The sequence below is a fragment of the Vidua macroura genome, chromosome 2 (assembly GCF_024509145.1).
Source record: "Vidua macroura isolate BioBank_ID:100142 chromosome 2, ASM2450914v1, whole genome shotgun sequence".
NCBI classification, from domain to species: Eukaryota; Metazoa; Chordata; class Aves; order Passeriformes; family Viduidae; genus Vidua; species Vidua macroura.
In genome coordinates, this window is record NC_071572.1 from 85,431,399 (window position 1) to 85,447,057 (window position 15,659).

A 15,659-nucleotide genomic window follows, 5' to 3' on the forward strand; every position below is an offset into this window, starting at 1 on the left:
TATTTCCTATTTTTTACTCCGTGTTATTCTTTAATAAACAAAAAAAATCAAGACTACCTGAATGATGAAAGAATTTAAGGTTACCTAATAAGACCCCATTTGCTGCTATAATAATGGGCAGCTATTTTTACCATGCACATTCCTTATCTTCTTTTCCCAGCCATTAATGCACAATCAAATCAGCTGAGCTGAAATTGCTTTCAACTTGATATGGTAATAATTACATGAATGACATTTCAGGCACTATTTGAAACCTGGAGGCTGGGGTGAGAAGTAGAAATGCATCAAATTTCCTATTCAATTTCATAATTTTCTTTTTTTGTTCCCATTTCTTGTTCCTAATGCCCTCTAGGAGTTGTTGCTTGTTACATTGCCATGGGTCCCATTTGCTAAACTGAATCAACAACTAATTTATTCAATTTTTATTTAGTATTTTGAAACTTGATATTTTGAATTCTTGTTGCAAATAACACTGGGTTTATTACAGTCTTAAAACCAATATGCTGCTGGTTTTCTCATGCTTTAATTTAGCTGTCTGAAACACTCTGTTCTTTCCACTGTAATTGTGAGAATGACAAACATTCCAGTGAGATTTCCTGAAGTAGACATTCGTCAAATATTCCAGGAAGAGCCTAGTCTTTAGTTACTGACTAATGATTTATTAATAATGTTTATTTAGCACTGTCAGTCACTATGGCTGAATTAAATAGAATTGAATTAATTGAAGCTCTGAAGCTTTTGTCTTCAACCTAAAGTCAAATATCTTAATTGCTTGACAGAGAAAAAATTTCTGAGAAGGATTTTATTCTGACCCAAGCATATGTAGCTGATTTAGTTTCAAGTGAAAATATTATGTTACAGATGCCATTTACAAATAGACTTTGTATCTGCTAAAGAATTCAAAGTAATGCAGGAGTGAAATATCTCAAGATTATCTAATTTGCACAAGATAACAATTCTTATCATGAGCATCAGTCATTGTCTAAGAAGTCACTGCATAAATCAGTGATTTACTGCTGAGGTTTAACAAGACATGAAAAACAGAGGAACCAAATAAAATTTACTGCATATGTATCAGAGTGTGCATTTTGCAATTAGTGACCTTTTGTGCTGGATATATATGTTGGCCCAAGGCTGCTTTTATAGACATATTCACTGCCACATCTACACAACAACTTATGTTTCAGTTACATCTATTTTTCATATATGTAACTATATATAGCATACAGATATGTTTTCTGCCACCCATTTAATTATGTAATTTCTATTAGAAATACTTGAATTTTTTTTGTTCCCTAACAAAACAGGGGGTCATTCTTTTTAAAAAAACATGCTAAAAAAACCACTGGCAATAACAAGGTATTAACATCGTCTATTTATTTTTAACTTTTCACAATAACAGAAATACTTCTATTTAATTTACAAAATTGCTACATCCTCATTAGTATTTACATAAAATGTTGTTAAAATAAATAATTGAAAAGAAAAAGAAGAAATCTGAATGGAAGAATTCAAAATAATGAAATTAATAAAAATTATTCTAAACAGCAATATGTTAATGTTTGCTTTTGAGTAAAATAGTTTTCACTGTTTGTGTCTTCTCTTATTTAAAAAGACAAGTTAATTTTTTTGCAAAACTAATAAATGAGCTAATGGATAATGAGGTTTTTGTTTGTAGTCCAGATAATCCTGATTTTTTATGTCCATTTCAGTGTCAGACCTTAGAATTCTTATGTAAATCAGGAAGACAGATCACAACCTTGTTCTTCAGAAACGTTCTGGTGAAGAAGATGTAATTTTCCTAGCTGACACTTGCACAAATTACAGCATTCCTGGCTTTTCCTGCTCCAGAAATGCAACTTTTCAGACACTGCCTTTTGTGACAGTAGGTTGCCATTTTAATTTTCTCTCAAATGTTACTGACTTCGCTTTCAGGAAAATCTAGAGGCAACTGGTCCATTTTTTAATTTGTTTTTTTCATGTACTTCACTCAAAGAAATAATTCTGGTGCCTTCGTTTTGCTGCCCACTAAAAAGAGATTAAATTAATGCTGTTGATATGCAAAAGGACTCTAAATTCCATCCTCACTATATGACACATTAAATAATGAAGCACTTTGGTGACAGCCAGCCAAGTACTCTTCATAAGTAATTTTAACACTATTATTTTAAATATGGGACTTAACAGCAGGTATAGATGGAAATGTACTGCTTTTTTTAAAGCCTCAAAATGAACAAGTTTTCATAGTCTGAGAAATGATACAGAATTGGTTTATCCAAGTTGACATGAAAAACTGTAAGTTCCTGCCCTCTTCAATGAGCTCAGACCCTTGGCCACAGAGGAAAGAAAAGTGCAAGTGTCAGAAACATCTTTATTTGTTTACCTTTATTATTCTTTCTGGCATATAACCCTAAGTTGTCTTCTTGCTTCTATATGAATAATTCTACTCTCACTCTTTCACACAGATTTTTAAATTTTAAACTGTGTATTACGCACACACCCCACCTGACCCACACACTTCAATCTTTTCCTTAGTGCATTTTTGTTTGTGCACCAGACTTCTATTTTGTTTTCCATATAAAAGTCACATTTCATTGGTTTTCTAGCTCTAGTCAGAAAAAAAAAAATAGAATTTGTATTATGATAGTGCCAGCAGCCAATTTTGAGTGAGTAATCATCTTTTATTTCTCATTAAAACAAATTACAAAATCTGGGGTATTGCAGTACTTGTAGATTACCAGAGTTTTCAATCTTTGCTCTTAAAATAAGGGCTGTATAGACTGCCAAAAGGATTGTTTTGCTAAAAACAAAAAAAAAATTATGCATCCATTAATTTATACTATATTTATTTTTAAACCACATAGATCAACACATAGATATTTGAATCAAAAGCATCAATAAACAACAGTGCTGACAGACAATTTTTCTTATTTGCTTGTTTTTCTGTATTTTTGAGAGACTATTTTATGCTTATGCTATTTCTGTACAATGGTAACATACACGTAATATACAAACATTCTTTTTAATTGCTAGGTTATTTCATTATAGCAATGTCAAAACTATGTTGTTTTTTTTTTTAATATGCTTAGTTAATGATAGGAATAAATTAACAATATTTATTTATTTTATTACTGAATTACAATGAAGCAGTTTTGATACACATGTTGTTCATTTTGTAATGTTTAATGTTGCCTTAATAATTCTATTGTTAACTTTGTTTGGAAGGGTTTTATAGCTCAGTTGTACACAATCATCCCCTATGTAGTAGGGCTTGCAAGAACTCAGCTGAAAGTCCTTTTAAAAACCTTGCTTTCTAAATGAAATGAAGTAAAAAGAAGGTGAAGCTACATATATTTAAGTCACACAAATTAATGAAATTTAGTGACTTTTAATCTACGAAACATTCAAAAATGTTCTATTGAAACAATTAACTCAGAATCAATTCAAATTAATAAATGTCTCAAAGCTTTAAATCCATTAAATATAGTATTTTGTTACCTTCTGTGCCTGTTTTCCTTTTACCAGACTTTTCTAATTGATCTTCAAGCTTTTATTAGAAAGTCTATTATTTGTTTCATGTCACTATCAATATTTTCATTGCAGACTATATACCTATTGTGGATGCACCATCCTGGAAGTGTTTGAAATGAGGTTGGATGGGGCTCTGAGCAACCTGGTCTAGAGGAAGGTGTCCCTGCCCATGTCAGTGGGGCTGGAAATCAATACTCTTTGTTTCCTTCCAACTCAGACCATTCTATTAATCTGTGTAGAGAGAACTTACTAAATATTTTTCAATATGCAGAAATAAAGGCAAAGTGTTTGAATAAGTGAGTATAGTACCTAAGCAATGATGGCAAATCCAGTATTACCTACTGGTCTTGAATATTTCCGAACAGGTCTTCCAAGATTCTTCCTCCAGACCTGGCAGGAGGAATCTCCTGTTAAAAACTAAGAGAACCAGACAAAATATTCCTGTAACCAGACCCCTTTCCAGTAATCTAGTGACAAAAAAGTCTCATGAGGATTTCTATTCTGGGATCAGTCTCTAATCTAACCTAAGTCTCCTTTTTAACAGCATGAATCCTCATCTTGCTTCAGCCCTGGTGTTGTGCTAAAGAGTAGAGAGCTAATGGGCTGGTGATACTCCAGCTTAAAGTTAACCTCTGTTAACTGCACTACACTGAAACCCAGGGGCCTTGAGTGGGTATAAACCTGGGAACGGAGCATGTTTCACTGGCATATATATATATATATATATATATATATATATATACATGTATGCATACAAAATAAAAAAGGACAACAACATCTGGGATACAAATCAGGCTTCACTGTTTTTCAAGCTAAGTATGACAGTTGTGTTGTCAATGTATTTGGGATATCTCAGCAGATCTGTACTTTTCTTCCTGAGGATAAGCTGTCTTTTCCTTGGACAACTGTATGAAGCTTCTCGGGAAGTGAGTGCCTCCTTGCTAGGGATTCTGATAGCTCATGGAATAGGCATTTAGCCTTGGAAGTTGCTTAGTTATTGTATTTTGGAAAATATTAAGCTACTTGTACTTTTCCATGAACACAAAACAGTCCTTTCCTCTTCCCACAATAATGGTGGCACACAGAAACACCTTTGATGTTAAAGGTAATCTGGCATTTAATAAAGTAAATCATTCTAGATGCTATACATCCAATTCATTGTTGGAACTTGGATTGAAATATTTAGTCTTTTTTCCTACATATAGCAGAATTACTATGGGAACAAGGCATGCTAGTAAATTAACATTTTCAAGCTTCAAGCTAATTCACAGTGTAGAAGTCCACAGGTAGTAATTTGCCTCTACCATCAAAACCAAGGTTTAGCGTGATCTTCTATTTTTCATCTACAGGACACAGAGACATGAATTGTCTATTTTCTCTTTTTAAAACAGAGAAAACATGCCATAGGGTATTAATGTTTAAGGTATTAATTGCCCAAAATGAAACTTCATGATAGATAAAAAAATTGATATAGAAATAACTGTTTCTAAGTTCCATATGACAAAAAATCATGTTACTCCATGTCCCTTCACACGAATCCTCTCTACTGGAAAAATGTTTTGTTAATCCTATCAGGTGCCAGACCTAGAAGCTGTGAAAGCCACTTTTAAATTTTATTGATAACAAAATAATTGCAAGAGGGAAATAAACACTCTCTACAGAACAACATTTGTCAATGTTATGAGTAGGGATATTCTTTCCCCTCAAGATAAGTTTGTGATGGGAGGAAGGAACCTTTTTAAACACAGACATGACATCTTCAAATTGAGTTTGTTTATATGACAAAAATAGATCCAGGATTCTCTTTCTTTTTTTTTCTTTCTTTTTTTTTTCCTTTGATAGTACATGTTGTTTGTATTAAATAAATATTTCTAAGACTTTAATCAGTTTCAAGTTCATTTTTTAGCTCATGCTGAATAAGTATTTATGTTATAAGGTGCTAGAGCCAGTCTGTATTATGTTCCTGGTTTTCAGGCTGGATTTATTTCTGCCTTCTTTTAAGTGGAATTTTTCTTTAAAAAGCTTTATGATACTGTTACAAGTATTGAAATAATTCATAGCAATGTAATAAAGATTCTTTGGTAAATCTCAAGTAGCACTCCCAGGCCTCATTCTGCCTCACTCTAAATCTAAAATTTAAATTTGATTGCTTTTACTATATGGTATAATGGAAGTGGGAAAAAAAAACCTAAACTAAGTCCCCATCACTAGAACATCATTCTTGAAGAAACAATATTACCAAACCCTTTTATTTCTCTCTCAGAACCATCAAAGAAAATTTATAAATGTTACTAAAAATTGTGTTCAGTAACTTGCGCAGTTTTGCAGCTTTACTGTAGGTTTAAAGATGGAGGAGTTCTTTTTTTATTATTATTATTCCAAACTTACTATCCAGAAGCATATGTGTAGACTTTCTCTCTGTGTCAGAGTCTGAGAGGATCAGAAGAAAAAAAATTCTAGCATTTCTCGGGAGTAGGTCACCAGAGCTACCACTGTTATGTTTCTCTTCAGGATTTGCCACAAATAAATGTATATGGTACTATGGCACAAGAGCCTTAAATGCAGTACTTCTGGAAATCATCACACTCATTGTCTTCAAATTGTGTCTGATCAGCAGGTTCAGAGCCATCTTGCACTCTTCAGACATGCTAGGTTTGTGTTTACATTTGCATCCATATTGATGAGATGTCACAATTTTTGGGATTTTTGGACTTATTTTGACTAGTCTTCCTGATCTTCTGGATCTGCACACATACGCTGGTCATATCTGTACAGCAGAGTCAGGACATCCTAGATCAATGTGCTAGCTAAAGAAAATCTGCCTGGGCAAAATTTAGAAGAGAGAAATGACACAAAGTTATTAAATAGCTTTAACACAAGGCAAATAAACACAGTTCTACTGTAGTACTGTGGCCCTGAAGATCTGTATGAACACCTGCCAAACACATGTCATCTTTTCAAAGAAATTTTCTGCTTCAAAGCATTGTCTCTTAAAATCATGGATTCTTCAGGTAATAGCTCCTATAGTAAAACAGCAGGTATCATATATGTCTTTTGCTTTTCAAGTTGTTTCAGATTCTCTTCTCAACAGCCTTGATCAAGTCACAGGCTGGTGATAATTTACCTGTTATGTCTTTAATATTTTTTAGAAGAATGTCCACTTCAGAATGCCCCAGCCACATGCTGAGGTAGAGTGTGATACAGAGACTAGAAAAAATGGTTACTGGATGGCTGAGGTAAAAACAGAGCAAATTTCCATTATTTTTTAACAGGCATGATGGCTCAATACCTCCTCAATCCCACTATATAAATACCATCCATAAATACCATCCACAATACTATGATGACAGGAATATAATATAGAGTTTTGCAGTGAGGACAACACTGAATACATAGGAAGAGATGTTCAGCTCTTTTGTATTAAATTTTTACCTGTGCTGTTGCAATTTCATCAAGAGCAAACACCATTACCCAACTTTTAAATACAAACTCAAAAGGTTGTGAAATAGCTTTTCCACTTTTCTCACTACTTGTCAAACCAATACCTTTGCCTATTGTGGTTCTTCTGTTCCCATTTGATTTCACCTTCATCAGGTGAAATCAGTTCTTCATTTGTTCATGATTAACTCAAATTTAAGAATTTGGAAAAAAAAAATTAAATCACCAAAACTGTCATCCAACATATCATCTAACTTAGGGTATTGGACAGTTATATTATCTAAATTTAGCTGTTGAATAGTTAAGTGTGAAGATTGAGACATCAGTTTAGTCTCTGATCAACCAGTAAAGAGGAACTCTGGAGTATAATTCACTGCAAATAATGAACCATTATAGAAAATTAATCACTTTTATACATGGCACTATTTAAGATGCTAGAGATTCTCTAACATGCCATAATTTAAAGTGTGAAGAAAATGCTGTGGATCTGGATATGCAGCCAAGCAGACACTATCTTGCTCTGTGCCATAAAGAACAAGCTAATAGTGGTGGTAAAGCATATCCACATTAATACATGACACTCATATATGACATTCATATGAAATAGACATTTTTAGCACAAAAATCTGTTGAAGAGATCTGAAGACCTGGACATGTTCCTGCACACTGGTTTCAAGCTCATCATCATTTGCTTCTATTCTCTTTTAATTTTTAAACCACCACACTCACAGCTGCTGTATTTCATGAGTACTAACTATCTTTTAAAAATCAAATGAAAGGAAAAGTGGTTATTGTGTCTCATAAAACTCTGAACAGATTTATATGAGACATTCTAAAGGTAGATGTCCATGGCTGATAGGCATTCCTGGAAACCATCTGAAAGAGAGAATTTCATTATAGTCCTCAACATTTTAACCCTCATACTTATCCTACAATAATTAAAGATATTTAACACAGTTGCAAGACAGGAAGGCATAAGAAAATAAAAATTATTCTTCTAGTCCCCAAAGGCATGCAGAAGTTTTCAGGATATATTATAATGTGCACCTGCGGGTTTGAAGACACAGCTCAGAACAGTGATGCATGGTAAAGAGAAATCATGCAGAGCAGAATTGAAATTACAGTAGCAGATAAAATATTTCAAAATATCAATCTGTACCAACCAAGTATAGAAAAAGTAATCTATGCATTCCTATTTAAAATATTCTTGAAATCCTAAGACCTCAGATCCAAGGAAAGGGTATTTTAAATTTCAGGCATTACTCTTATTTCTTATTCTCCCCTTTCCCAAAATAAACATGTACTTTAGGCATGTAATAAAATTCTTTCACATATGAAATTGACAGGAAAAAAGAATTGCTTCCAATAATTTTTAAAATGTTTTTATTTAAAATAATATTTTATTGAAACTTGTGAAGAATTCCAACTAATTCAACAGCATCCCAAATAATCCAATAATAATCCAATAATCCAATTAATTCAATTCATCCCAAATAATATACTGCTGAAAACTGACTCTTATAATCTCTTTGAAATGCAAAGGTAAAATTATAACTCATATTTTCTTCAAATTCAAAGTGTACAAGACCACATTAATGTCTATCACAGTCACCAGGATCCACTTAGGTTTTTTATTTCTGTCTAGATTAATGACAAATTTAAAGATCGTATTTCTGAAATCAAGTAGGGTTTTTCTTGGTGGCAGTATTCAGTAATATTCAGAGGATTTTTTCCCAAAAGTGAGGAGAAATCTTGTCCTTGAACTCAAATGAAACTCAAATCAATTTATTCACAGGAGGTGAATGTGAATGATGTTACAATAAACAAGGAAACTGTATTCACATAAATATCTGCTGAGACCAAAATAGAAATGTATTATATTGGTTATAAGATTCAGTAATTATGCATATAACATAAACTCATATTAATGCTAGAAATACTTCTGCAGTTACTCTATTTTTCAAAAAGCTGTGGATCATTTGAAAATATTAAAAATGTGCATATGTTAGTTAGATTTTATGGTGGACTTTAGGAGTTTTCTAGAACAGTCACACAATTTTATTCTTTCACATCCTCACTCATATGTTTCATTTCATTCTCATGGAAGTCACAGAGGAGAAATAGGTATAGATATATTTTTATTTCAGATGTAATATTCATATGTCACTTGTGAGTTATGCAAGGAAAATAAGCTTCATTAGACAGAATTACAAGTTGTCTGCAAATACTGATTTGCAATATGGGAGTACTTTCCTTTGAAATCATTAAATCTGCACAGCTAAAGTAACTTTATCTCCTTGAAAAATTCCACTTACTATCTTATATTGATGAAAAAATAACTGAGTTGTTTTAAAATATGCTTCCTAATGACCCAGACAAGCAGTTTCCTCTGTGTTTGCCATGTTATACACATTTACTTGCTGCAGGAAACACAGAAACAAATTTCAAAAAATTAGTTAAATGCAGTTTAAAGGAAACTTTCCAAATACATGAATTTCTGAATAATCTCATAGCAGCTAAATGAGACAATTTTCATGGTTTATAAGCTCTTGACTTTTTCTCAGAAATATACACCACCGAAAAAATCCTTTTACTAATGCTATTCAGCAGAGCCCATTTTCCTCCATGACAATAGAGAAGCATTTTTGCCACTGATTTTATGGTAAGCAAGGCTGAAGGCCAAATAACTATCAAAAGGCAGCAAGAATGACACCCTTAAGGTCCCAAATAAAGTGTATCTGCACACTCATTTCAGTCATAAAGCAGCAGTTGCTGAGTCCTATTACACTGTACCAACATAAAGAATTGCTATTCCTACTGCAGATTTCTGTTGTGATAAATAATGATCAGTTAAACTCTTATCTGTCCATGGTGGATGTTTTGCAGCCAGAAATCATGACACAATTATATTCCATATAAAAAGAGGACAATCATACAAGGAGTTAACTCTTTAAGCTGAATGTAAAACAGAAGATTTGCACAATCTCCACAAGTCACTAAAGAAAGAGTCTAAATTTGAATAGTAGAATGAAGTGTGCAATAAGAAATTAAATATGAGGGCTAAAGGGAGAAAAAGAAACTAAGATTGTTATTTGTACTACATCTGATGTATACATACAGCTATTAAAGTATAGGAAATAAAATATGTAGTTAAAGATGTGAAAGGAATAACATAACTAGTGGGACTAAGACAGAAAGTTTTATTAGTGCATCAGAAAAAACATCCTATTTGTCCTTCATATTTCAAATTTAATATGTTGAAGTACTTAGATAGGAATGGAAAATTCTTTTGATCTTCTAACTGAAATGTATGTAAAATAACTTCTTATAAGAAATAACCTTTATAAATTAGAATCATACAATCTGCAGAAGAGTCCTCAAACCAAACCCACAGGACACCATAATTTGAAATCAGTTCTCAAGAAATTAATTTAAGGTTAAAATGAGAAAGCTACAAAGTTTCCAGTGTGATAGAGAAAAAAAAAAAAAAAAAGAGGTCTTATGATCCTCACCCATCACATGATCCAAAAACATTTATAAAAAGAAAATATGTACATAATTGGAGTGCTGGAAAGAAAAGAGACCAACCTGTTTTATTTAGCAAGGAGAAACAAAAAATATTCCATACAGGTATTTCTTCTGTGGGGGACAGTGATAAAAGATCATTTTGCAATAATCACAAGATATTGTAGGGACCATGTGTCAGAGATGAATACATACATACTCACAATAAAGTTCATTTTGTCAGGTTAATTAATCAGTGCAGCAAACTGATAAGGGAAATAATTATTTTCTCTTTCTGGTATATTAAAATTAATTCCATATGGGACTATATGTTGGTTTTGTAAGTTAAGGATGTTAATAGGCTCAATGGAATTCAATGATATGTGACACTCAGGAGTTAAAATTAGACAAATCTTCTGATAATCAGTTACAAGTTTGGAAATTGTCTTAATCTCTATAAAGTACTAGAATTTGTAGCATTTTGTCTGCAAGTTTGAGTACAACTGCAGTAATTCACATTACTGCATGTGATTCTAACTGCATGAAGAATAACCAGAACTTGCTTGTCACATGCTTATTTTTTGTGTCTCAAACTGGATACCTTGAAATATTAAGAGAAAGGTGATATTCTTAACGAAACTTCATACATTTACAGCAAGTGAAAGTCAGCAAATCATGACAGCAATTCATAGCAGTTTTGAATTTAAACTAAATAAATTTGAACTATTATGACGTGCTTTTCCTCATGTAAACTGCCAAAAGGCCCTGTGTTTATATCTAAGCTTAGACTTGAACTAAATACAAAATATGTTTTTCAAAAAGTTCCATTTTCTTTTATGGTGTCCTCCAAGCTTCTTGTGGAGTATCTGAATCAGTTCAGTTTTTGGCTCACTATCAAATATTTTTTATTGATAGTTCTATTTTTTTTTCCCTCTTAAATACCTGCCATATTTAGAAAAATGTATGTCTCTACCATAAGGACCATTGGGTGCACAATGGCTGATGAGTTTTTGAGCTAAAAATAAAATTTTATGAGTGCAAACACTACTTAATGCATTTTTTTCCTCAAGCATGAATGTAAATGACCCAGGGTCCTCACAGACCTCTGTGGAACAGCAAGTTGCAATGAAAAACCCTTCTGCTGCCACAAGCAAGAGTGTAATGCTGTGAGACAGGAACAGCTGTGCCATTAATACGTCTTGTCACACAACCAGTTTTGCAATTTGAAGAATATTGTAAGAAAAATGTCTCCATACCTGTGGTCACTTAAATTTACCCAAGAAAGAAATTCCCCACCTAGACAGATCTTTTCAATGGTTGACCTGAACTGCAGTTTCATTGCAGGAAAATTGCCGTGTTTTGGAATTTGCTAAGTTCATCCAAGTTTCAAAATTATTTTTGTTGACCTATCAAGTGGCAGCATTCAGGAGTAAAGCACAGAGTGCTAAAGAAACTCTAGAGAAAGGGATTTCAAGTGATTTATTTGATCTCAGTAAAAACAGCCTCCCCTGTGGATGAAAGAGACACATTCCATGTAGCAATCCATTTATTAAGGATTCCCTATAGAAAGTGAACTAGATCAACCATTATATGAACCTTAATTGTGATTATGTTTTATTGCTACTTAGATTATTAAGTGTTTAAACTACCAGATAACAGAATGTATATTCTCAATAGTAGAAGAGTGCTAACATTAATTTTACTAAATATTTCAGCCCTGTTCCAACAATCTCTTGGAGGAAGGTTAATGGTCATAATCCAAGTAAAGCTCGTCTGAGAAAATCCCAAGCTGTGCTTGAAATACCTAATGTGCAGCTAGAGGACTCAGGAATGTATGAATGTAAGGCTGAAAACTCTCGTGGAAGAAATGTCTTCAGAGGACAGCTACAAGTATACAGTAAGTGTAACTGCACACAGTATTGTCCTGAAATGCTTTGTCCACACTTAAGGTTTTGGCCATACATGAAGCATTCTAAGGTTCAGCAGAAACAAGATACTTTGATATATGGAGTATGCACCTTATACCAACAATAGTTTTGAATTAAGGTATATATTATTATTCCTTAGTATTGCATTGAGGTCTGAAACATAAATTGATTCCTTCAAAGATTTTACTTAAATACAATTTCACGTGGGATTTATTATTTTTTTTAATTAAAGAGTATAACTATAATTTAAAAAGTCTATTTCTTTTCATTAGGATATAACAATGACATGCAACCTAAATATGAATTATCTGTCAGAAAACAATGCTGGAGAAATTTTAGGATTATTAACACACTATTATTAACATTTTAACTGTGCCATGCTTGGGTGCTGAGCTTTATCAAGCTCATTGTACTGGAATGAAAGCTTAAGAAGGATTTGTTTCTTCCAGAAAATTCTCAATCTGGGCATGCACAATTTCCAAAAGTTCTGATTTTCACAAAGTGTTCAACATTTTCTAAGACTCAAAAGAAATTTTTGAGTGACCATAAAAGTAAGATTGAGTCATGCATCAGATTGAAAATAAAAAAGGAAACCTGAAAATAAAAATATGTGACAAACCCCATGAATTCTGTTATACTGTTGCTGCATTCTAGAGTCTAGAAACAAAAGTCTATGTCATACATACCATGAATACTTACATGTCAAAGTTTTGCATATATCACATGTAAGCTTGAGTCCCACTACTTTTAATATATTTAAGCCACACTACTTTCTATCATTCCATGAACCCTACAACCTTAAATACTTAGCAGAAAAGGTCTTCTGTGGGAGGGTATGCACCAGATCTTTCAAACTGTCTTCAAAGATCCCAGCCAGTAGAATTCCAAATGCTGCAGTTTAGATAGATCCTCAAATTAATGGATATGTCTAAGATGGTTCTCTTCTTAATCGGTTTTCATTTTCTCTTCCTGATTTCAGCCCATGGCTCCTAATGCCTTCTCCCCATTAGTAACTATAAAGAGTTCTCTGTCTTTGTTACACACTTTCATCAAATAACTATAGACCAGGATAGTATATTTAGTTTATTTCCCACATATGTCAATATTTTCAGGTCCCTAATCAATTTTTCTGTCTCATCTGGCTTTCTTATGTCTTTATCTCAACTCAGTTGATTTTAGTGAGTATCAGCATATCTCTGAATCATACTTCTTTCCTTGCTTTTGATTCTTCTCCACCTAGAGACCAGGGAAGGTTTTTGTCTTCAATTTTTTTGTATATGCTGGAAAAATTATGTGATGGTTAAGATGACAGTCTGTGCATTTAATTTCAGATTTTCCATCTTGCACTTGCAGCAAAGGTTTTATAAGACTTTGGCTGAAAACAGCAGTCAAAGCCCACCACCTACTCTATGCCTCCTACTATAACAATACTCCACTGATATTTCTCAAATTCTTACTATAAATTACTTCAATGAAACTATAGCAGCTCCTGCAAGGCACGTGAGGGCCAGGGGAATTTAGCAGCTGGTCTTTTTCTACAATGTTTCTTAAAATATTAGAAATGCAGAAAATTTAATTTGAGTTATAAGATGTATCACAGCTCATACACTTCCTACCTGTTTTTTAGAGCTGTGAAACTACTAGATGCCAAAGCAGTGTATAAAAGTGTTATAATTATATCTGCTTCCCTCTTTCAAAGTTAAAAGAATATAAAATGTGCTCTTCAAGAGAGAAGCTAAGATGCTATGAAATGAATTTTTTTCTTCAGGAGCACCATGCAGATTTGTGGTATAAAATGACAGCAAATATGATGTAGTGCTCTACACAACTCTTCATCTCTCATTAGCTTTTGCTTCAAGCAGAAATAAAGGTGGTGCTCAAGTCCATGGAATATATTTACAATGTTGGTTTTGTCCTATTCTGTTTGGATAGAAATATGAATTTTTCATTCTTCACCATTGTCTAAATTATATTTTTAGTGTCTCTGCCTTTACGGCATAGAACACAAATTTAGCTCATTGGTGTTTTTTGCAATAATATTAGGACAACTTCTTTAACGTTTTAGGAAGAGACTTTACTTCATATTATCTCATTCCTCTATTAACAGATATGTGAGACTAGCACATTAAATTTCACCTATCTGCATCAGCAGGCAGCAAGGTCAGAAGAGGTTACAGAGGACTTTCAGATGGACAATACCAGCAGTGACCTCCAATACACAGGACAAGAAGCACAGACTTTACTTACCCCCCAGAAATGCCTTTCCTTGGCCTCAAGATAAAATACTCCCCACTGGCCTACAAACCTTGGCTACTCTTTCCAGAGGTGTAAAAGGGTTTGTGTGAGAAGGCTTCTGCACAAAATTGAGCCAAACGTTACTTCACAAAACTCTCAGCTTCCTCTGCTAAACAGCTGCTGTTGCAGGATTTGGGGGCATTATCTGAAATGGCCTTTTCTTCTGTACCTTTTGTTCATAACAACAGTCAACATGAATTATTTACCTGTAAGCTCTCTGTCGTTTCACTGACATCTTATTCCTCCAGGTGGCAATGATTACTTTGGCTCAGAAATTCAGATGTAGGCCATCATTTCCTTACCAGGGGTTTCTTGTAAAATTTCAGAGCAGTCTGTAGGACCAGCTGTGTCATACTGCAGTCTCACAATTTGCATATCTCTGTAGGAACTCACTGGCTGTCTGTTTGAATCTTCTTCATCCTGTCAGTTGCATCTGATCTGGGTCACCACAGAGCATTTTCGAGAAAGCCCAGGACACCCAGTCTGCCTGTCTAGTCACATTTAATCACAGAGTAGTGATTTTTCACTTCTTACCTGCTGCTGCAATCCAGATACTCCATGACTGCCTGATGCAGCTGACAATTTGGATGTTGTTCAGAACGCAACAGATGCTGACAACTTCAGATTATTGTAGTCTCAGCACTTAGTGGAAATTCAGCTGTAGGCATTAAAAACATAATTTTTACAATGCCAGGCATCCTCTTATGCACTGCAACCTATTTTGAGAGGTGTCATTTTTCCCCCAAGTGATCTGCTCATTCTGTAAGTTTCCATGAAACTTTATTCAAGCTCAAATTGATTAATAGAAGAGAGCACAAAATTAAAATGCGAGCAGATAAATTTGCCATTAGCCTTTTTGTTTCTTCTCAAATTTTAGCATTTCCCCAATGGTAAGCACTGGTATAACCAATTCCTGTTCCTCTCTCACTCTTACATTTTTGGGTCTTTGCTATGTTACCTACC

At 33.5% G+C, this 15,659-nt stretch overlaps 1 protein-coding gene across 1 annotated transcript in view; it reads left to right on the plus strand.

The window, feature by feature from the left end:
* CNTN5 (contactin 5) overlaps positions 1 to 15,659 on the plus strand; it is a 238,293-nt gene that overhangs the window by 93,402 nt on the left and 129,232 nt on the right. The window contains exon 8 of the mRNA XM_053969809.1: positions 12,189 to 12,370. Coding sequence (XP_053825784.1) covers positions 12,189 to 12,370 — 182 coding nt within the window. The remainder of the gene's footprint in view (positions 1 to 12,188; positions 12,371 to 15,659) is intronic.